This window comes from Bos taurus, chromosome 10 (genome assembly GCF_002263795.3).
Source record: "Bos taurus isolate L1 Dominette 01449 registration number 42190680 breed Hereford chromosome 10, ARS-UCD2.0, whole genome shotgun sequence".
In the NCBI taxonomy this organism is placed as follows: Eukaryota; Metazoa; Chordata; class Mammalia; order Artiodactyla; family Bovidae; genus Bos; species Bos taurus.
Genome location: NC_037337.1, coordinates 11,619,464 through 11,641,518, shown reverse-complemented (window position 1 = coordinate 11,641,518; position 22,055 = coordinate 11,619,464). Strand labels below are relative to the sequence as shown.

Here is a 22,055-nt window from a genome sequence, read left to right as displayed (position 1 = left end):
GCCGATTCCAAGACTTGGCATTTCTACATGTATATACGTAAGGAGGGTAACATCGAAGACCCTTCAGAGTTTTAGACTCTAACACTTCCTTTCTTATACACACAGAACTCTGCTATACTCTAAACACTTGGTTTATGTCATTAATATATCCTGAAAAATCAATGTGTGAAAAATCTTAATAGACCATTAAGTCAACATACTTTTAATCACTGATGTTTTAGGAATATTTTAAATGTCCTACCAAAAAAAAAAACTCCATGATTTAACTGGCCATTATGGTTCAAAAATACGCAGTTCTATAACTATTTAGTGTAGGATTACCTTAGTTTACACTTTTTATTCTAAGATTTTACTAACTCAATTCTTTCTCTAATTTCTGAGACTAAGAAATTGTCTAAAACCTTAATCTTTTCTATTTCAAGTATAAATAACTGTAGATTACTAATCACATACAAATGTATCAGTATGTGTGTATTAGGGATAATGGAAGAAAAGAACCCATTTACAATAGGAATAGAAGACATAAAAAATGCCTAGTAATAAATTTTACTGTCCAAGCATACACAAAGAAAAAATTAAAACACTACTTAGAGGATACACAACTTGAATAAATGGAAAGACATCTGGTTATGGGATGGGAAGATTCATTCAAAGATGCCAAGTATCCCTAAAATAACTTATAAATTTAATGCCAGTAGGATTTAGTCAGGGAGAAGAAGAAATTGGACAATCCAATTTTAAATGTCACATGTAAATAGAATAAAAATGTAATTCTAGAAAAAGAAACATGAAGGGACCTGGATCTTTCGGATATGCTGTGTTGTGCTGTGCTTAGTTGCTCAGTCGTGTCCAGGATCTTTCAGACAGTATATTATAAAGCCTCAGTAATTAAGATAACAGTAAAAAAAGAAAAAAAACAAGACAGATTAATGAAACAGAAAGTCCAAAGTAGGCCCAAATATATATGAGCGTTTAGTATAAAAAATGGCATCTTGAAAACTGAGATTAATCTCAGTTCTGTTGGGATAACTATTTAACCACCTGATTACTATATAGCTAAGTTCATTGCTCATACCATTCACCTAAATTCCAAACAAAGCCAAGATTTAAATGTAAAAATGAACCAGTAAGACATTAAGAGAAGAAATACACCCACATAAATAGAATCTGATCTTTGACAAAGGAGCAAAAGCAATTTAGTGGAGAAAGGCTAGACTTCAAAAAAGGGTGCTAAAGCCACTGGATATCCACATGCCAATAAGTGCACCCAGACACTGACTATACACCTTTCACAAAAAATAACTCAAAATGGAGCAGAGACCTAAATGTTAAGACATGGAAGAAAATCTTGGTGACCTTGGATTTGGCAATGAAGTTTTACATACAACCTAAAACATGATCCATTAAAAAAATTATAGAGTTGGATTTCATTATTATTAAAAATTTCTGCTCTACAAAAGACACTGTTAAGAGAATGACGAACAAGCCACAGACTGGAAGAAAATATTTGCAAAACATATATATCTGATAAAGGGCTTGTATCCAAAATATATAAAAGAACTCTTAAAGGGAGTGTATCCAAAATATATAAAAGAACTCTTAAACTCAACAATGAGAAAAAAAGAGAAAAAAAAACATTTACAATATGGGCAAAAGATCTGAGCAGATACCCCACCAAAGAAAATATACAGATGCCAAATAAGCATATTAAAAGATACTCAATATCATATGTCCTTAGGAAGTTGGAAATTAAAACGAAATACCACTACACACCTAACAGAATAGCTACAGTTAAAAAAAGAAAGAAGAAAATTAGCAATACCAAATGTTGGTGGGGATGTGTAGCAGCAGGAACTCATTCGACGTAGGTGGTAATGCAAAATGATACAGTTTGGAGACGGTTTGGCAGTTTTTTACAAACCGAATCAGTCTTAAAATATGATTGAGAAATCATACCCCGAAGATTTAACCCAAATGAGTTGAAAAACCACATCAATAGAGAAAACCTACACACGAGCTTTATAGCAACTTTAATGATAACTGCCAAAACTTGGAAGCAAGCAAGATGTCCTTCAACAGGTGAAGAGATAAACAGTGGTATATCCATACAATGGAATATTACTCAGCAATAAAAAAGAAATGAGCTACCAAGCCATGAAAAGACATGCAAGAATCTTAAAACATACTGCTAATTTTATGCAGCAGCCAATCTGAAAAGGGTACATGCTGTATGATTCTGAAACTGAGCCCCCTCTAAAATCAAGTCCCCCTGACAACTTTATGATTAACTTCTATATCCAAAACTGTATTCCCTTTCTTGTGCCCTCTGACCTCAACTCTGTGCTAACTGAACAGTAATCAACAGTCAGATGACTAAAGTTGCTGTTGCCTATAACACTGTTAACATACTAAAATTGCTGTCATGGATAACTTATCATTAACTTACAGACTCAGGTTTTTTCTCCAGGGCAGGATGAGCTATCAGACCTCCCCACCTCCCCAACACCACCTCCTGGGGTCATGGTCCACCCAACCAGATGTTAGTAAAATGTAGGTATCCTGACTTCTGAAACTACAAGTAAGAAATGTCACAGAAATGTCACTAGACAATGAATAACCCCAGCTTCTCTGTTCTTCTCCCCCAGCTCCTAACTCAGAGACCAAATTGGAGTGGACCTGAGGTTTGTCTCCCACTCACTTGCTCAGCAGCCTGCAATAAATCCTTACCTTGCTGCAGTCACTGTCAGAGCTTGGCTTTCTGTGAAACTCTGACACATGAGCCCTTTTTCTGGGTTACAGTTCTATCTATATGACACTCAAAAAGGTAAAACTATACAGTAAAAAGATCAGAGGTTGGGGAGTGGCAGAGAAGGATAACTAAGAGGAGTGCAGGGGATTTTTAGGGCTGTGAAACTTTCTGTTTGATAAATAACGATGGATACATGTCATCATACATTTGTCAAAACTCATAGAACTACACAACAAAGAGTGAATCCTACTAAAAAGTATGCACTTTGGTTAATAATAATGTGCCAATATGAATTCATCAACTGTGACAAAGGTGCCACACCAATGTAATATGGTAACAGAGGACACTGAGTACAGAGGAGAAATGAGGAATTCTCTGCGTTGTCTGTTCAACTTTCTGTAATCCTAAACCTGCTCTAAAAAACATCTGTTAAGTTTTTAAGTGAATTCCTTTGTAACAAAAGCAAAAGGGAGACCTTGGTACAACTTAAAATCCAGAAGTTAAAAGAGAAAAGATAAATTTGACCTGATAATATTTTTTTTTTTAAATAGGGAAATTCAAAAGATAAATCACAAACAGGAAAATGTACAGTTTCTATCTCCTTTATATACAGAAAGTACTTTGCAATTAATAAGAAAGTTCAAAATGTGATAGAAAAAAGGGCAAAAAATATCCAGCAACAAGTTCAGTTTCATTTCTATGAATAGTATGCAACTGAAAAGAGTACAAGAGAGAAACTGCTTGCCAGGAACTGGGTATTTCAAACTGATGCTCTTAGCACAAACAAGTAGGATGATGGCTTAAGAGACATTCTCTTTCTTCGTGGAGGAAAAAAAAAGTACAGCTCTGATATTGCATACTATTTATTTAGCACAGTTCTTCAAGATCCTACATATCATTACTGAAAATTTTTGTAAATTACTGTATTCCACAAGTCATTTTTCTTATGCTTTAAACAAAAATGAGGACATTGCATCTTTAGAATTCTACTTTCCTGATATTTCTTTTTTTTTCTGCCCAGTTTCTTCCTCCTCTATATGTTTGTTCTGTCCTAGAATGCTCCCTAGATGACCTACATGTTGACAACACTCCTTAGGAATGCAAATTCCTACAACTGCCTACTGGAGACTCAGATAAGATGAGCATCTGACTTATTAAACTAGACTTATTTTTTCCTGTAACCTTGCCCTTCTTCCTTTGCCTATCTCAGATGGTGATCAGATCAGCATCTGATGGGGTAGAGTGAGGAGGGAAGGAAGGAAAAGAAGAGATCAGGGATTATTCAAATTAATCGCTACCAAATTCAGTTAATTTCACCTCTTAGAGGGCTTTTCTGAGAAGGTAATGGCAACTCACTCCAGTCCTCTTGCCTAGAAAATCCCATGGACCGAGGAGCCTGGTAGGCTACAGTCCATGGGGTCGCAAAGAGTCAGACACAAGCCACTTCACTTTCACTTTTCACTTTCATGCATTGGAGAAGGAAATGGCAACCCACTTCAGTGTTCTTGCCTGTAGAATCCCAGGGACAGGGGAGCCTGGTGGGCTGCTGTCTATGGGGTCGCACAGAGTTGGACATGACTGAAGCAACTCAGCAGCAGCAGCAGCAGAGGGCTTTCCTGGTGGCCTGGTGATTAAGAATTTGCCTCTCAATGCAGAGGACGTGGATTTGATCCCTCACTGGGGAACTAAGAGTCCCATAGGCCACGGGGCAACTAAGCCGATGGCCTCAAGCCCGCACACTCTGGAGCCTCTTTTCCACAACTAGAAAATCTGTGCACCCCAACAAAAGATCCCACGGGACACAACAAAGACTCCTTGTGCCACAAGTAAGACCCAACACAACCAAAAAATAAGTATTTCTTAAAAATTTCACCTCCTCACCATTAAAAAGAAACCTCCTCTTTGCTATCTTTATTTCCCTAGATTCTACAATGGCCACACAATGGTGTCTACATGTGTGTGGATCCCATGGACTTGTCTCTCACCCACCAGAAGGAGCTCTTAAGTGCTAATCCGATCACATCTCTTACTGCCTACAACCTTCTGCTGAACAATCAGGTCAATTAGGACAAAGAGTAAAAGTCACAACCCAGCCTTTATTTACTCACTGCGACAGTGCTAGAGGCAAAAGGGGAGGAGAGACACCAGCTCCACGAGCTCCATTCCCTTCCCCAACCACAGAACAGCTCCAGGCCAGAGCCACTGGGCACAGGAGTCATCTCATTCCAAGGAGCCCCAAAGAGCTGGCTCCTATCTCTGATGTGAGCGGGCACCTTCCCTCTATGAGGCCTGCCAGACACAGCCTGCAGCTGCCTGTGGTTGGGCCTGGAAGATCCACAAGGACTGTGGCCCAGAGCCGGCCTCCTCACCCTTCACTGGCTACCCCAAAGCTTCAATTCCTTCTCATGGTAAACAAAGATCCCCTCCGCTGACCCCATGCCAAGTTCTCTGCTCTCACCTCCTGCTTTACATACATTTGAAACGCCAGTAAAAACTACCCTCTCCAAACTGTCTTGACCTCCCTGCCTGGGCTCATAGTTCCCTCTGCTTCTTCCACCTTTCATTTCTTCACTGAGCAAATGCCTGTTTATCCCTTAAGACACACCCCAAATGCTACCTTCCTTCAGGAAGGCTTCTTACCAAATATCCACCCTCATTCTAGACCCAAGGAAATATTCTCTACCCTGTTGACATTTAAGCCCTTATGAAGCTCTATTTCACTTACTATATAATATTTTCTGTTTATCATATCTGTCTTTGCAACAAAATGCTAAATTCTTAGAGGACAGAACTGTATCTTATTCTGTTTTGCATCTCCAATGCCTTACAAGTATCTGGTATATAGGAGGACCCTGGGGAATACTCTATTTGTGGTAGTAGTGTTCTATAAATCAGCCTTTGTACAGCAAAGGAACAGGACACCACAGAAGGATTGAATGACATAAGCCCCACAGGCTACCCAGTTCAGGTATCAGGGTCTCCAGCTCGGGCAGCCTCTCTACATCTACTGCCCAATAGTTTCAAAACCACCTTTGTCATGGAGCTAGCGTGAACCTGCTGCTCCAGAATTTGCTGTCAAACTTGTCAAAGACAACCTTAGTATCCCCTCCCCCATCCCTTAAAGAACCTTTCTCTGATTCGTCACCCTTACTTATGGGTCAAAGATAGTCAATGGGTGTCCACTGTAAAAAGAGCATAAATGAGTAAGCTTCTTGAGAACTAATATATCTATGACTTGAATTTTTTGCTAAGCTTTTTATCACTCCCACTATCAAGATAGCCATCCCTTCTTTATTCTGGGACAGCCCAGGAGCTCTTTAGAATTCCTTCTTCAAAAGACCATCTCTTATCACTTACAACTGGCTGTTCAGGCCACAGGCCTCAGGGTTCACGGTTAGCAGAGATTTCTAAAGACTATTCACTAATATTAGTACTGGAACATGTGATAACCACAACTTTTCACCTTTGAAGTTGAGAATGTCCTGTAACTTAAATTTCACCCAGGGCTTCCCTCATGGCTCAGCAGGTAAAGAATCTGCTTGCAGTGCAGGAGACACAGGAGATGTAAATTTGATTCCTGGGTTGGGAAGATCCCCTGGAGAAGGCAATGGCAACCCACTCCTGTATTCTTGCCTGGAAAATCCCATGGACAGCAGAGTTTGGTGGGCTACAGTCCATAGTGTCACAAAAAGTCAGACATGACTGAGTGACTAACACTAACTTTCACCCAAAGTCTCATTTTTGTGAGAATCAGGTAGAAGAGAAGGAAGATGGGAGCCACACAGAAAATAAGATACTCAATTTCAGAAAAGGTCTCAGTGGCAAAAGAACCACAGTAAATGTTAAATTGAAAAAGTCCATGCAAAGTCATGTCCTGAAAAGTCGTAGCTGTTAGCTCTGTCACCAAAGATATTACTGCTTCATTTGAGGAGGAATGGACTCCAGGTGAGTCTGAATCCCAGGCCTAATGATTCCGTGCTAGGAGAGTTAAATTAGATTCACTCCCTCAATAAACATTCAATATGTGCTGAGGATATCTGAAATGTTTCTGTACTTACTGAGCAGGCACAGAGCTACAGACTCCAGAAAAAAATCAGGCAGAGGTGAAAAGGAGGCTAGACACTTCAAAAACCCTAGTGGGAATAGCAAAAATGAGCTTCTGACCTGGTAAAATCCTCACTCCACAGACAGAATCAAAGGCAAGAGCAATAGTATGACCCAGGTGGCCATGTTGTACCACTTCCTACTTTTATGCAGAATATTTCCATGTTTCTGTATACTTTGCCATTCAAGAAATTATAGATACCCTACATGGAAAAACAGGCTTCCCTTGTGGCTCAGCTGGTAAAGAATCTGCCTGCAATGTGGGAGTCCTGGGCTTAATCCCTGGGTTGGGAAGATCCCCTGGAGAAGGGAAAGGCTACCAACTCCAGTATCCTTGCCTGGAGAATTCCATGGACTGTTTAGTCCATGGGGTCGCCAAGAGTCAGACAAGACTGAGCAACTTTCACTTCACTACGTGGGAAAACAGACAAGCAATATGTATAAAACTGATGCTTACAAATATAATGTTAAGGCCCTGAAGTATTACAATGGATTGCGATTGTCTAAAATGAAATCAATAGATAAATAACAAATGAGTAAGTAAACAAGTGCCCCCTGAACTTACAAGAGCACATGAGCAAGGATAGCATCCACGTCAAACAAAGTATCCGTTGGGAATTCTCTCAGCGGTATGTTGCCCCTGTAAAGCATTACAGAAAGATTTCCTTAGCATTCAATTCACTTGTGGCTCTAATACACTGACTGGAAGTTCTTTGATGTTAGAACCTGTGTCTCATCCACTATCCGATGCACCTACCAGAGCACTGGTCATAACACACACTGAAATACTTACTATACACACCTGATAGACAGGCTCACTTTGAAGAGCTCTGTGGTTGGCAAAAAGACTGGGAAAAAACATGAGTCCCAACAGGGCTTCCTCCTGCCTCCCTTTCTCACAGCATACACAGATGCCCCAAATGGGCTGGGAAGGAGACAAGCAGAAGAGACAAAGAAGGGTCCTTAGCAGTAGGTCCCGGAGGATAAAGGACCTGTCCCTACTTCCTAGGCCAAATCCCAAGAGTTTGCTGACTCAGATTAGAAGACCCCAGTATGGAGAAATCTATAACCTGGAAACCTGTAGACCCCTCAAAAATAAAGTAGTAAGACATTTATTTCACACCTGACCTGACATACCTACTTAGAACATGACATATACTAAGTGCTTACTTACCAGGCATTTGCAGTCAAAGCTTACATAAGATTCTCATATAATATCCAAAACAACCCTGACAGTTAAGTATCATTCTCCTCAATCTATAGATTAGGAAGCCAAAGTGGAGGTAACAAATCTATTACTTAGACTTTTTTGCTAAGCTTCATATGATCCCCATTACACAGAGCTTCCTTCTGGCTTCGTGACATTTCGTATACTTGAATATTTTAGAGGCATAGCTTTATATTTATCCATCCCAGTGAAAAAAAAACTAGTTTACCTGAATAAATATGCTTTTATCAAATCCTTTTCACTTCCACAGTATCTCGATGTTTCTTCTGTGACACAATTAACCTTTAAAAGATTATATTTAACACTTAAGAGTGTAGAGCAAATGGCAGAGTTTCTTGGTTAGGGAAACACAAAGGAAAGTTAAATAGTGCAGTGTATCTCCAGATCACATTTCTTATTTTACTTTTTTTCTGACTTATATGCTGTAACTGCTCACTTATACCGAAGAGTTATATTTAATCACGCACAATTCAATTCAATCTTATGAAGGAAGTAGGAGATAATGACGTAGAAAAGGAAGGAAACAATAAAAGCAAGACAAAAAAATCATGGGCAAAAGCCAGGAAACAGAGAAGTGAATGGTAAGTTGGAACCACAGAAGCATCTCAGTAGCTGGAACACAGGTATGACAGATACTGCTGGTTCCCCACCCCAAATCCATCCCACTCTCTTTGCTTCACTAACAGAATGTCACTAATAGCAAGTTCCCCCATTAAAAGACTTTTCCAGACTCCCCCAAAAGCTAAGGATAGGTACATAATGTGCGGAGAAGTCACAGGTTTGGCATTCCTAGAAGGGTCTTAAAGGAGGTTGTCTGATACTCATGCTCTTCCCACTCCTTGATGACAAAGAAAAAAACCTAACAAGGCAGGTAGGCACCAGCAGTCATCATGGGCCATAAGGCATCCTTAAAGGAGAAACCCTTGCTAAGGATGGTGCAAAAGAAAGAACGAGTCTGAGTCCTGATGATTTTAGAGCAGCCACAACACTCTTGATAGTTTACAATGAAGACTCTGTGAAAAATATGAGGACGATCCTGGCAGCAACATGCAGATGAAATGGAAGGTATAGCACAAAGGCAAGGAAGCCAGATGACAGAGTATCACATCAGTACAGGTCAAAGCTTCCCTCATAGCTCAGTTGGTAAAGAATCTGCCTGCAATGCAGGAGACCTGGGTTCGATTCCTGGTCAGGAAGATCCTCTGGAGAAGGAAATGGCAACCACTCCAGTATTCTTGCCTGGAGAATTCCACAGAGGAGCCTGGCGGGCTACAGCCCATGGGGTTGCAAGAGTCAAATATGACTTAGCAACTAAACCACCACCACCACAGGTCAAGAAGGGTTTCCCTGGTGACTCAGACTGTAAAGAATTCACCTGCAATGTGGGAGACTAGGTTGGATCCCTGGGTCAGGAAGATCCCCTAGAGGAGGGCATGGCAACCCACTCCAGTATTCATGTCTGCAGAATCCTATGGACAGAGGAGCCTGGCAGGCTCCAGTCTATAGGGTTGCAAGGAGTGGGACACCACTGAGCGACTAACACTTTCACTTTCACAGGTCAAGGCTGACAAGGGCCTGAAGTAAAGCAGAAAAGGACAGAAGAGATTCAAGAGACTTTTCACAAATACAGAAAGTAAAACTAAGAAGACTGAGCGTATAATATGCACCACGGGACATAGAGGGGAAGGAAAGAGAGAGAATGAAGAGGCTGTCAGACAGGGCAAGTGGGTTGCCTGAAACATAACTTACCAAAACTAAGATAGGAAGAACAGTTAGTATTTTGTTTTGGATTTTGTTAAATTTGCATTTGTTAATGGGTTTTTTTTTTGTTTTTGGTTTTTGTTTTCAGGTTAACTTTAATGGAGTTTGAGGAAGCACAGTGACAAGTGGAAAAGCTACATTTGTTTTATTTTTCAAACAGCTACTAAAAGAGAACTGATACCCAGAAAGGATATGAGGAATAGAGAACCAGAATTAAAAGTCAGAGTATAGTCATAACCAAAAGCCATGAATTTTACTGTAATTAAAAAAAAAAATTTTTAAAGTCAGAGCATAGGGGATGGTTGATATTATGATAACAGATTTGTCCATTCATTCACTCAAAACACATTTGAACACCTATCGTATGTTAGTCACTATTCTCTTCACTGGGAGCACAGTTAGGTTCCAAATTAAAATCTTTCTCTTTAGAACTCATATTCTAAAAGCAGAGATAGACCATTTAAAAACTAAATAATATGTAATATTAAGCACTATGAAGGAAAAAAAACTTACTATGGGGATAGTGTATGACAGGACATTTTAGGTAAGAAGGCTTACCTAAAGAAGGCTTATCTTCATCAAAGAAGGATTCTCTGAGGAGGTAACATGTGAACAAAGAACTGAAGTAACGGAATGATGCATGCAAATACATAAATATGTGGAAGAGATGAGTGGGAAATACCTGCAAAGGCCTTATGGAAAATCTAGCAGGTTCAAGTAACACAAAGACAACTAGCAAGTGCCAGGAACAAACTGAGGAAGGTAGAGGAACAGAAAGTGAGATAAGAGGAAGTCAGTATCCAAAGAGGAGTTTCGATTTTAACACAACTCTAATGGGAAGCCTTTCTGAGATCTGATACATTTGCTTATGTGTGGAGAAGGGTTTGGTGAGACAAAAGTGAAAGGAAAAAGGCCAAATAGGCAGCTGTTGTGGTTTCCCAGAGGAGAAGTGAGGATGTTTGGACAAGATACTGGAAATGAAGATACCGGAAATGGTCAAGTATGCATGGTTTTGATAGTAGAACCTGAGAGAAAGTGAAAGTCACTCAGTTGTATCCAACTCTTTGCAACCCTATGGACTGTACAGTCCATGGAATTCTCCAGCCCTGAATACTGGAGTGGGCAGCCTTTCCCTTCTCCAGGGGATTTTCCCAACCCAGGGATTGAACCCAGGCCTCTCGCATTGCGGGCAGATTCTTTACCAGCTGAGCCACAAGGGAAGCCTAAGAATACAGGAGTGGATAGCCTATCCCTTGTCCAGCGGATCTTCCTGACCCAGGAATTGAACTGGGGTCTCCTGATTACAGGCGGATTCTTAACCAGTTGAGCTACCAGGGAAGTAGAACCTGAAGGACTTATTAATGGATTGGTTATGATAGAAAAAAGATGACCCAAAGGTTTTTTGCTTTTAAATCTACATTGATAAAGTAATATAGTCACACCAGCTTTCTTTTGGTTATTATTTGCATGATATATTATTTTTCCTTCATTTACTTTGAGAGTTTCTAAAGTCTTGAAGATGCATTTCTAAATATCTTACAACTGGATTTGGTTGATCATAGAAAAAGCAAGAGAGTTCCAGAAAAACATCTACTTCTGCTTTATTGACTATGCCAAAGCCTTTGACTGTGTGGATCACAATAAACTGTGGAAAATTTTGAAACAGATGGGAATACCAGACCTCCTGATCTGCCTCTTGAGAAATTTGTATGCAGGTCAGGAAGCAACAGTTAGAACTGGACATGGAACAACAGACTGGTTCCAAATAGGAAAAGGAGTTCATCAAGGCTGTATATTGTCACCCTGTTTATTTAACTTCTATGCAGAGTAAACCATGAGAAACGCTGGACTGGAAGAAACACAAGCTGGAATCAAGATTGCCGGGAGAAATATCAATAACCTCAGATATGCGGATGACACCACCCTTATGGCAGAAAGTGAAGAGGAACTCAAAAGCCTCTTGATGAAAGTGAAAGTGGAGAGTGAAAAAGTTGGCTTAAAGCTCAACATTCAGAAAATGAAGATCATGGCATCCGGTCCCATCACTTCATGGGAAATAGATGGGGAAACAGTGGAAACAGTGTCAGACTTTATTTTTCTGGGCTCCAAAATCACTACAGATGGTGACTGCAGCCATGAAATTAGAAGACGCTTACTCCTTGGAAGGAAAGTTATGACCAACCTAGATAGCATATTCAAAAGCAAAGACATTACTTTGCCAACAAAGGTTCGTCTAGTCAAGGCTATGGTTTTTCCTTTGGTCATGTATGGATGTGAGAGTTGGACTGTGAAGAAGGCTGAGCGCCGAAGACTTGATGCTTTTGAACTGTGGTGTTGGAGAAGACTCTTGAGAGTCCCTTGGACGGCAAGGAGATCCAACCAGTCCATTCTAAAGGAGATCAGCCCTGGGATTTCTTTGGAAGGAATGATGCTAAAGCTGAAACTCCAGTACTTTGGCCACCTCATGCGAAGAGTTGACTCACTGGAAAAGACTCTGGTGCTGGGAGGGATTGGGGGCAGGAGGAGAAGGGGACGACAGAGGATGGGATGGCTGGATGGCATCAGTGACTCGATGGACGTGAGTCTGAGTGAACTCCAGGAGTTGGTGATGGACAGGGAGGCCTGGCGTGCTGGGATTCATGGGGTCGCAGAGTCGGACACGACTGAGCGACTGATCTGATCTGATCTGATTGTTCCCAGCCTGACAATCGTTTTCTTACCTGGAATATTTAGTCCATTTATAATTTAATGTTTTCTTCATCTACATCTGCCTAAAGAAATCTTAACTTTTGAAGACAATCTCAAAATGCTACTTTTTGTGAAGTCTTTCCCAATACCATAATATGATGTCCACTTTGATAATCATGTAAGATTTCTTTCTTTTAAACCTCTATAGCATTATATTTGTACCTCTTATAATGACCAAGTTCTGCCAGTTATTATAATGGTCTGCAGGAATTCTCTGGCAGTACAGTGGTTAGGACTCCAAGCTTTCACTGCCAAGGGCCCAGATTCAATCCTTGGTCAGGGAGCTAAGATTCCCAAAGGTGTGCAGCGTAACCAAAAAAAAAAAAAAAGGTCTGTGAATGTGTTTTGGATATCTACTCTCCAAAGAAAAGTCTGGGATCTTAGTTATTTTTCCGTCTTGAGAAATGGAGTATTTCCTGCCGTATCAGCAAACAAAGGATGTCACGGTGATCAGCTATTGCAGCCACCACCGAAGGTGAGCCCTGAGAAAACTCAGGATGTGAAAATACAGGATACTGGCACCAGATAGCTGAGGTACGTATCAAAGGAATGATTTCAGTGAGCCCGGATTCTTGCATATTCCCATACACAGAAAACCACTAAATTCCTTAACTTGCCATATCTGACTTTCCTTTAATTAACAGCAATCAATTTTGACATTCGGACTACCTGCCCTTTTTGGCAAAACTTCTACAAAATCCGGTTGCCCCTGTCAACTCCTCAGAGCTATTCTCTCAGGGTTACTTGAGGTGCTGGCTCCTGGGTTTTAAGTCCTAAAAATCCCCTCCTAAGAAAACATAACTCTCAACTTTTAGGTTGTGAATACTTTTTAAGTCTACAATCCAATAAGAGACTAAATAATCCTGAGCTCTTTTCAGCCTCCTAAGCAGTACTGAGCATCTACTATGCACCAGGGACTGAGCTAGGTACTCGAGGTCCAGGTCTGTCTCTTTCACCATGGTTTCCTTTCCACATAACTTCAAAGCCCTCACTGTAAAAGCTTTATGAACTGTTAGTTCATAAAGGTGATCTTTAGGCATGAACCTTCATATTCTACTCCAGTGAGCAAACACATAGTCACTAGTCATCAGTTTACTGACTGCTAGATAAACAGTATGATTATCCCTTTGGAGTGTCATACCAACCCAGTATTTTGTTTCTAAATCCCAATTTTTGTTCAAAGCTTGGGCGCCATTATCATTCTAGAGTATAAACTGGTTCACAATTAATCGAGACCCTGAGACCTCTATACAAAGAGAACTGACACTTTAAAAAAAAAAGATTTTTTTTTAAAGGTATATACATGCATGCTTAGTCGCTTAGTTGTGTCCAATTCTTTGTGATCTTTGGACCATAGCCCATCGGGCTCCTCTGTCCACAGGATTTTTCAGGCAAGAATACTCCAGTGGGGTGCCATTTCCTTCTCCAAGGAATATAACTATGATATAATAAGAAATATATATTTGGTCTCTACCCCTCGTTCCTGACACAGAGCTCCTGGTGGTGGTTATGGTGGTTAATTGCTAAGTCATGTCTGACGCTTGCAAGCCCAGAGACTGTATCCCACCAGTCTCCTCTGTCCATGGGATTTCCCAGGCAAAAATACTGGTGTGGACTGCTATTTCCTCCTCCAGGGGATGTTCTTGACCCAGGGATCAAACCCAGGTCTCCTGCATTGTAGGCATATTCTTTACTGACTGAGCCACTAGGGAAGTACCTAAAACCCTGTAATTTCCTGAATGATGGAGTGGTAGGAGTATCTTTTGTTCTAATATTTGGTCCTTTAACCCCAAATATAAGAGTTTCTAAAACCCTTGGAATCTCTGGCAGTGATAAGAGTCTGTCTGTATGCAAATGAAATGACTGGCAGTTGGGGCCCTTAGATAGCTTCAGGAAGGGGGCTGGTTGCCAGCAAAAGGCAAGATTAGAGTGGTAACTTTCAGCCCCACTTCCCTTCCCTTCTCAAGCTCCTGCACTTGAGACTCTTCCAGATCTTGCCCATGTATTTCTTCCTGGCTGTTCCTAAGATATCCTTTGTAAGAAGCCAGTAACAGTTAAGTAAAGTCTTCCCCTGAGTTCTGTGAGTCACTGTAGCCAATTATGGACCCTGAGGATGGGGTTGTGAGAACCCCCATTTGTAGCCAAGTCGTAGGAAGCCTGGGGATCTTCTCACTCCCTGTGACTGGAATCTAAAGTGAGAGCAATCTCACAGGACTGTACCCTTCCCCTGAGGGGTCTGTGCTAATGCTGGGTTGTTGGTGTCAGACCTGCTTGGTGTGGAAAACACACACATTTGGTGTCAGAAGTGTTTTGTGGTGAAAGTGAAGAGTTTCCCTTTAAAAGTCACAGTCAGTTAACTTTTCTATGTTTCCTGCCCTGGGAACTCAAGCTGCAGGGATCAAGACAGACAGTAGCCATCTCTCAAAGGAGGAAGGTTAATGAACTAGAAAAAAATAAATGTACACAGAAAGTCAGGGAGACACTAATCTGAAGAATTTAATAATCACTGGGTAATTAATCATTCCACTTTCTGAGGTACAAATTCTAAGTTTAAACTAAATGAAAGGCTCATGAAGCTATTTAAACCATGATGCATCTGGAAATTTTCCATAATACTCCACAGCAAGTTTGAACACTTTTTGAGAAATTAAATATGTAATTTCAAATTAGGTCGTCTTAACATTTTTCTAAAAATAAATATGACAACCACAACATAAGCAATTATAAAGACAGAATATGAAAGAAAAAACAAAAACACACACTTCAATTACTTCAATTTTGATACCTCAGTTTGTGCTAATACAAATGTTTTAATAGTTATGAATATCTATTATGATATATTTCTTAGGCAAAATAAAAAGAGCCTATATACAAGACTGAAAAAATGACACTATAGCTCCAATAGAATGGTTTACAAAATAAAGCTCTAAGAATTCTAAATAGCTTTTTCCTCTGTATTTGTACTAACTTGTACAATAATTTGGAACCATCTATACTTCTGCTTATTCTTATGAAAAAAAAGATAGAAAAAATATTTTTCCAGTTTGAAAAAAGATGTGAAACAACATATTACTTTTAGATACTCACTCTTAGGTCACACAACTGTAGAATGTTTGTCACTAATAATTTATTAACATAAATATGTTTTTACCTTTGCTACTGAAATTCCATAGTCCTGGAGAGGTTTAGCAGCCTCGTTCAATTCTTCAAGAAACATAGAAGTTCTTGGAGACTCTAAAATAAGAAATGTTTTATGAATGTTTTATGACTTGCCCTTAGGAAAAATGAATTTTTAAAATTAAAGCCAAAAGCTGCAAACTGCAAAAGAAATATATTAGTTTGCTCAACTACTATGCAACAACAAATAAGTAACTAAACAAACCAATTACATATTTTTGTACCCTATTTCCTATTGCCTCATTATTCTTATTTCTAATATTTTTATCATGAAATATTTTCATTTTGTGACCTTAGAAGCTTTCTAGACATAAACTGGATAAATAAACGTTTAATTTAAATGGAACAGTTGTCATTATTTTTCCAAGTTTAATACTATACACAAACACACATGTACAAAAATTTCAAAATGATTTTAACATACCATTTTCAAATCCTAATTATAATAAAGTGTTAGTCACTCAGTCGTGCCTGACTCTTTGTGACCCTATGGACTGTAGCCCGCCAGGCTCCTCTGACAATGGAATTCTCTAGGCAAGAACACTGGAGTGGGTTGCCATTCCCTTCTCCAAGAGATCTTCCCAAACCAGGGTTCGAACCCAGGTCTCCTGCATTGGAGGCAAACTCTTTACCTTCTAAGACACCAAAGAACCCCTATAAGGGAGCCAACAAATATGTGAATTCACTTACTAATTCCAAGAATAGTATTTTTTAAGGCCTGAGAAATTTTAATAGAACTGTGACAGTGATCAGTTATGTTCAATAGCTGTATTAATTAATTCAGTATAATCAACAGTATGGTTAAAGCAGAGTATTAAACTTAAGCATCAGTATTACTATATTTAAAGTTTTAAAACACTTTAAAAATATTTACATGCTAAAAATATCAAAATGTTTACTTTTAGAAATGATAATGAAATGATATTACTCATAGCTAATTCTCACCTAGTATTTACTATGGATTAGGGACATGAGCTAAGTCACTTAATCGTCACAACAAATTTATAAAGCCCACACTACTTCCTCATTATGGATGACAAAAAAGACACACAGAGAGATTAAGTGACTTGACCCAGGTCACACAACAGGTGAAGAAGCAAAGTCAAGATTCAAACCCAGGTAGGCATATCATAGTAGCAACTTTAAAGCACATTTTATTAATCCTGACAATAAGTTCTCCCTGAGCATAATGATTAAACACCAATAGAAACATCACAAAAATCATATTAAAATATAAAAAATACTTACCAGCTTGACAAAAATAAACTAAGGTGGCTTTTCCTGGTTGCAATGTACTGAAGAATGTCTGAGGACTCAGCTCTGGAGAGTCTACTGCTGATGTATAAAAAATGCACATCATGACAAAAGAGATGCCAGCTCTAAACACGCTGAAACTGGAAGGCATCATCAGCTGCGGCTGCGTACGGACAGGAGAATCTACTCTTTTCACTGCTGTCTTCTGTTGCCCAGGACAATACCTGGTAAGAGTAGGTGTGCGACAAAGTTGTGCCCCAGGAATTTGTTAAATGAATGAATGAAGTAAAATCTGTAAAAAGAATAATAGAAGAAATTAGTCTCAGGTTTGATTTTGCTAATACTTTACTATTTCCTTCTAGTACAAATGTGAGAGGGGATGATATATAATGACATTGATTTTATAATACTATTAATTTTTGATACAAAGATATCAAGGATATCTGGAAAACACAATACTAAGTATATTATGTTTAATAGCTATTTACTGGTGTGTGTGTGTTCTCAGTTGTGTCTGACTCTTTGTGAACCTTTGTGAACCACTATACAGTGGAACTGTATAGTCCACTAGGCTCCTCTATCCATGGGATTTTTCAGGCAAGAATACTGGAGTGGGGTGCCATTTCCTCCTCCAGGGAATCTTCCCAACTTCATTCAGGGATCAAATCTGAGTCTCCTGCATCTCCTGCATTGCAGGTGGATTTTTACCACTGAACCATCAGGGAAGCCCCACTTACTGGTGTGTGTTAAGCCGTCATTTCTAAGGATTCTAAAATTAATTCTCAAACATTATTCAATCCATTTTTTTTAAACAGGGCATTTAATCATTCTCTACCCAGAGTAGATCTACAATTAATACTCAAATAGCAATTAAAACCACTAACATGAAAATGAGATCCAAAATATATGTCTACATTCTTTTTACTTTAAATCCTCTAGAACAGGGGTCCCCAATCTCTGGGATCTAATGCTTGATGATCTGAGGTGGAGCTGATATAATAATTATAGAAATAAAGTGCATAATAAATGTAATACATTTGAATCATCTTGAAACCACCCTTCTTGCTCCCTACCCCCATACATGGAAAACTTGTTTTCCACGAAACTGGTCCCTGGCACCAAAAAGGTTGGGGCCACCTACCCTAGAGGATATCTACTGAAACTATTTAAGAACATTCCTTCCAAATATACATTTAGTAACGTTTGATGGATTTAAACAGTTTAGAAAAGCAAATAGCTCCTTCAACTCATATTTTAATTCAGTTCTATCTTCTGAACGCAGATTTAGTCTATATACCATCTTCTCATCTTCTTTCATGCTGTACTTACTCCCATGCTGTTCTCTGTGTCCACTGTCAGTTCTCTTTTCTTATACTTTTGCTACTTTCAAATTTCTTTTGAACAATTTCTTCTTTCAGGAAGCTTTTCTACTGCTGATACACATTATCTACATTTAAAAGAACATAGTTTGGGGAAATTAGTTTTTATATTAAACATCATACTTTTAGAAAGTAAAGATACACCAACAGGTACAGGTGAGAATTTTAACTGTAATTTTATTTTATTTTATTTATTTATTTTTTAACTGTAATTTTAAATAGATTCCTTATCTTTTAAGCAAAAGATCACTATGTCAAAACAGGAGACAGGAAAAAAAAAAGTAGCAAGAATTACTCATAAGGATAGGAGTGGAACTTTTCAGTAAAGAATGGAGAATGGAAAATTTAGGGGAAAAAAAATCATACTAAATTAGACATTTATCATTTCAGTGGTCATGAAGACCATTTACTCTTCAATTTAACATTTCAGGGATAATGAGAAACAATTTAGTTCTCAATTTACAATAGAGCTGATAAACTGAAAGCCCATATACCTTGCTTTTTCAACACTATAAGCACATAAGGTTGTCTCACACAACAGTTTAACAGCTACTGTGCAACGTGCCTGGCTTTCTTTTCTTCCGTCACAGTCACTGAAAACACTCAGATGGTGGCTGTGTGTCAGCATAGGTCCCAGATGGGGTGCAGCCCAGAGAACCCCCAGGTGGTATGCAATGAATATATGACATAGGAAGAAATAACATAGGTTTGTTGTCTTAAACTACTGAGACTGGTGTGGCAGGGGGTGGATTACTGCAGCATAATCTAGTTTATCTTCACCAGTATATAAATCACAAGTGAGGTGCTGCCTTAACAAGAACCCCACACATAGGCTCAGGGGCCAAGCAGCAGGAAACTGTTCTGAGACTACTCATGGAAACTCTTTCTCTTCGAGGAAACACAGAGACAGGACCTCAACAAATGATTTGTGTTAAGGAATAACAAAACATTTGATATAACTGTCACTACAATAATTTGGAAATGAGAAGTACCTAATGAATTTATGAGCATGTAGTTAGGTTCATGTGGCTAAAGAACTTATTTATGGCTGCAAGACAGAAGATGAGTAGCATGTGATAGTTGCTGTTGATTACGTTTAACAAGGAAATAAAAGAAAGGTACTCAAAGAAGCACCACCATCTATAAGTCTAGCTGTTCAAAACTTAAAACAATTCCTAAGTCCCCACCTTTGCAGGGTCAGGAAACACTAACAAAACTGCTCAGCCACAGAAAAAAAACCATATTCTCCAAAGTCCAACTTCAGATGTGGCCAAAGATGATAAAAATCAAAGGACCTCTTGCAAGCCAAAGCCAAGGACCATAAAGAACTATGCTCCAGGGCATGTGCTAGAATATTAACTGTTTGTCACTGGTCTGCAGGAGAAGGCAATGGCACCCTACTCCAGTACTCTTGCCTGGAAAATCCCATGGACAGAGGAGCCTGATAGGCTGCAGTCCATGGGGTTGCGAAGAGTCAGACGCGACTGAGAGACTTCACTTTCACTTTTCACTTTTATGCACTGGAGAAGGAAATGGCAACCCACTCCAGTGTTCTTGCCTGGAGAATCCCAGGGATGGCGGAGCCTGGTGGGCTGCCGTCTATGGGGTCACACAGAGTCGGACACGACTGAAGCGACTTAGCAGCAGCAGCAGCAGCACTGGTCTACAATAATGAGAAAAACACAGAAATTGACTATAAATGTTTAGCAGCTTTTATAGCAATTTCACAAAGTAAATCTGTGGGCTAATCAAATGTTAACTAGTCATTTGATATGCTTTTTTATTTCATTTTTCTTATACTTTGAGCCCTAGCAATATCTGTCCAGCAAGGTTCCAAAACCACTACAGTTCAGTGTCTGGTTTATGTCTTCCATTCTTCTCTTCAAATATTATTAGTAAGAACACGTATTGTAGTTATATGTCCCTACAACTACTCTATGAATTCAACAGTGTAAGGGAAACGGATAACTTATGAAGTCCAGAGATCATGGCTACTAAGCATTACTCAGAGATCCCAGACTTTGAGCATGACACAGTGACTGAACGGGAGTTAGGGGTTATCTCCACATGGAAGAGCCAAGGATGAAGTACATATAGGAAGAAGAATATAGTTGTTGTTTAGTCACTAAGTCGTGCTTGACTCTTTGGGACCCCATAGACTGTAGCCTGCCAGGCTCCTCTATCCATGGGACTTCCTAGGAAAGAAGACTGGAGTAGGTTGCCACTTCCTTCTCCAGGGAATCTTCCTGACCCAGGGATTGAACCCATGTCTCCTGCATTGGCAGGTGGATTCTTTGAAGTACATATAGGAAGGACAATATCTACTCACAAAAATGGTAGAGTGTCCAAATGTTTCTAGGTCTCTACACGTGTTAAAATTCCACTTCCCCACTTCCCTGAGTTACATATGGCCATGACTTGATTTGGCCAATGAAATGTGCAAAGTATCATATGTAACTTCCAAAAGCTTTTAAAAGTCAATGTGTATGTGTCATGATACACTTTATCTCTGCCACGATGATTGAAAACACTCAACTGTTAAACCAAGTCTCAGGAAGAGGGCAACATGGGACAAGGCTCCCAGCCTACTAGTGTTAACATAAAATAAACATCTTGTTTTAAACTTCTAAAGATTTAGGGTTGTTATTACACTATAACCCAACCTAGCCCTATTTGTTTTAGTGACAGCTAAGAAGAGAGTGACTTAAACATAAAAACATATCCTAGATCTTGAAGGAATATATTTCAAAGAATTCACAAGAAGTTGACCCAATTTCAAGTTAGGAAGATTTTAAAAGGGAAGATGACTCTACAATGCAACTGACTATTACCACAACCAGTGCCAATATGAAAAGAAAATGAACTCATGCGCAAATATTTGCCAATACTACACACAGACACCTCCCCACTAAGTGCGACTCTTAGCCTTTGGATCTGGAAAGAGCCCTCAGTTCAACACGATGCTCCTGGATGAATAATCAGAGTTAGTATGTAAGATGTAACTTCTGCCTCATCCCTAAACTCTAAACAAGTATGCATGCACAGGTCATTTAAAAGTTGGGAAAAAGTATGTGACATTTAACCAAGGACAAATACAAGAGGCTGACAAACACTGTAAGAAAGGATGCATGAAGGTTTAGTACAAAAAGGGCTAAAGCTTGTAAATAAAATGTTAACGGCAACAAAAGTTTGTTTTGCTCAGCACCAGAATTCTGAGAAAGGAGGAGGAAGTACCTCAGGAGAAAAACACTGATACTCCTGTTAGTGAGAGGTGTAGACAAGGATTTGCCCTTCTGTGCAGATGGAGCAGCTGATGGCCCTTTTCAGTTGGAGCAATCTCAATGGGGAACTGGGTCCCATATATAACACTTGGCAAACAGTTCTGCTTTCAAAGACCACTGTGCTAATCTCCTCTCCCGAAACAACAGTATTCAACCATTGTGCATCAGGGACACATTCCATATTTTAGGTTTTCCAGGCACAAGCTTTTCTAGAAGACCCTTGGTTAGTTTCTTCTGTAAAAGCCTAAATTTCCCTTATCATTAAACATAAAACTAATGGTTTCCCCTTTTGAGAAAGAGGAAATCAGCAACTCTAAACATTAAACAAAGATCTGCAGGCATCATTCTCTGGGAAAAGCCACACTTCATATTCT

General features: G+C 39.4%; 1 protein-coding gene across 3 annotated transcripts in view; it reads right to left on the bottom strand.

The window, feature by feature from the left end:
- The window catches only part of TXNDC16 (thioredoxin domain containing 16), a 92,821-nt gene that overhangs the window by 67,580 nt on the left and 3,186 nt on the right, over positions 1–22,055 (bottom strand). For 2 of the 3 annotated variants that reach the window (XM_010808964.4, XM_024997677.2), the window contains exons 2-6: positions 18,351–18,468; positions 17,016–17,313; positions 15,742–15,824; positions 8,290–8,363; positions 7,419–7,493 (exon numbers count right to left, since the gene is read on the bottom strand). In XM_010808964.4, the coding sequence (XP_010807266.2) occupies positions 7,419–7,493; positions 8,290–8,363; positions 15,742–15,824; positions 17,016–17,175 (392 nt within the window). In that variant the 5' untranslated portion in view covers positions 17,176–17,313; positions 18,351–18,468. 3 annotated transcript variants of the gene reach the window in all.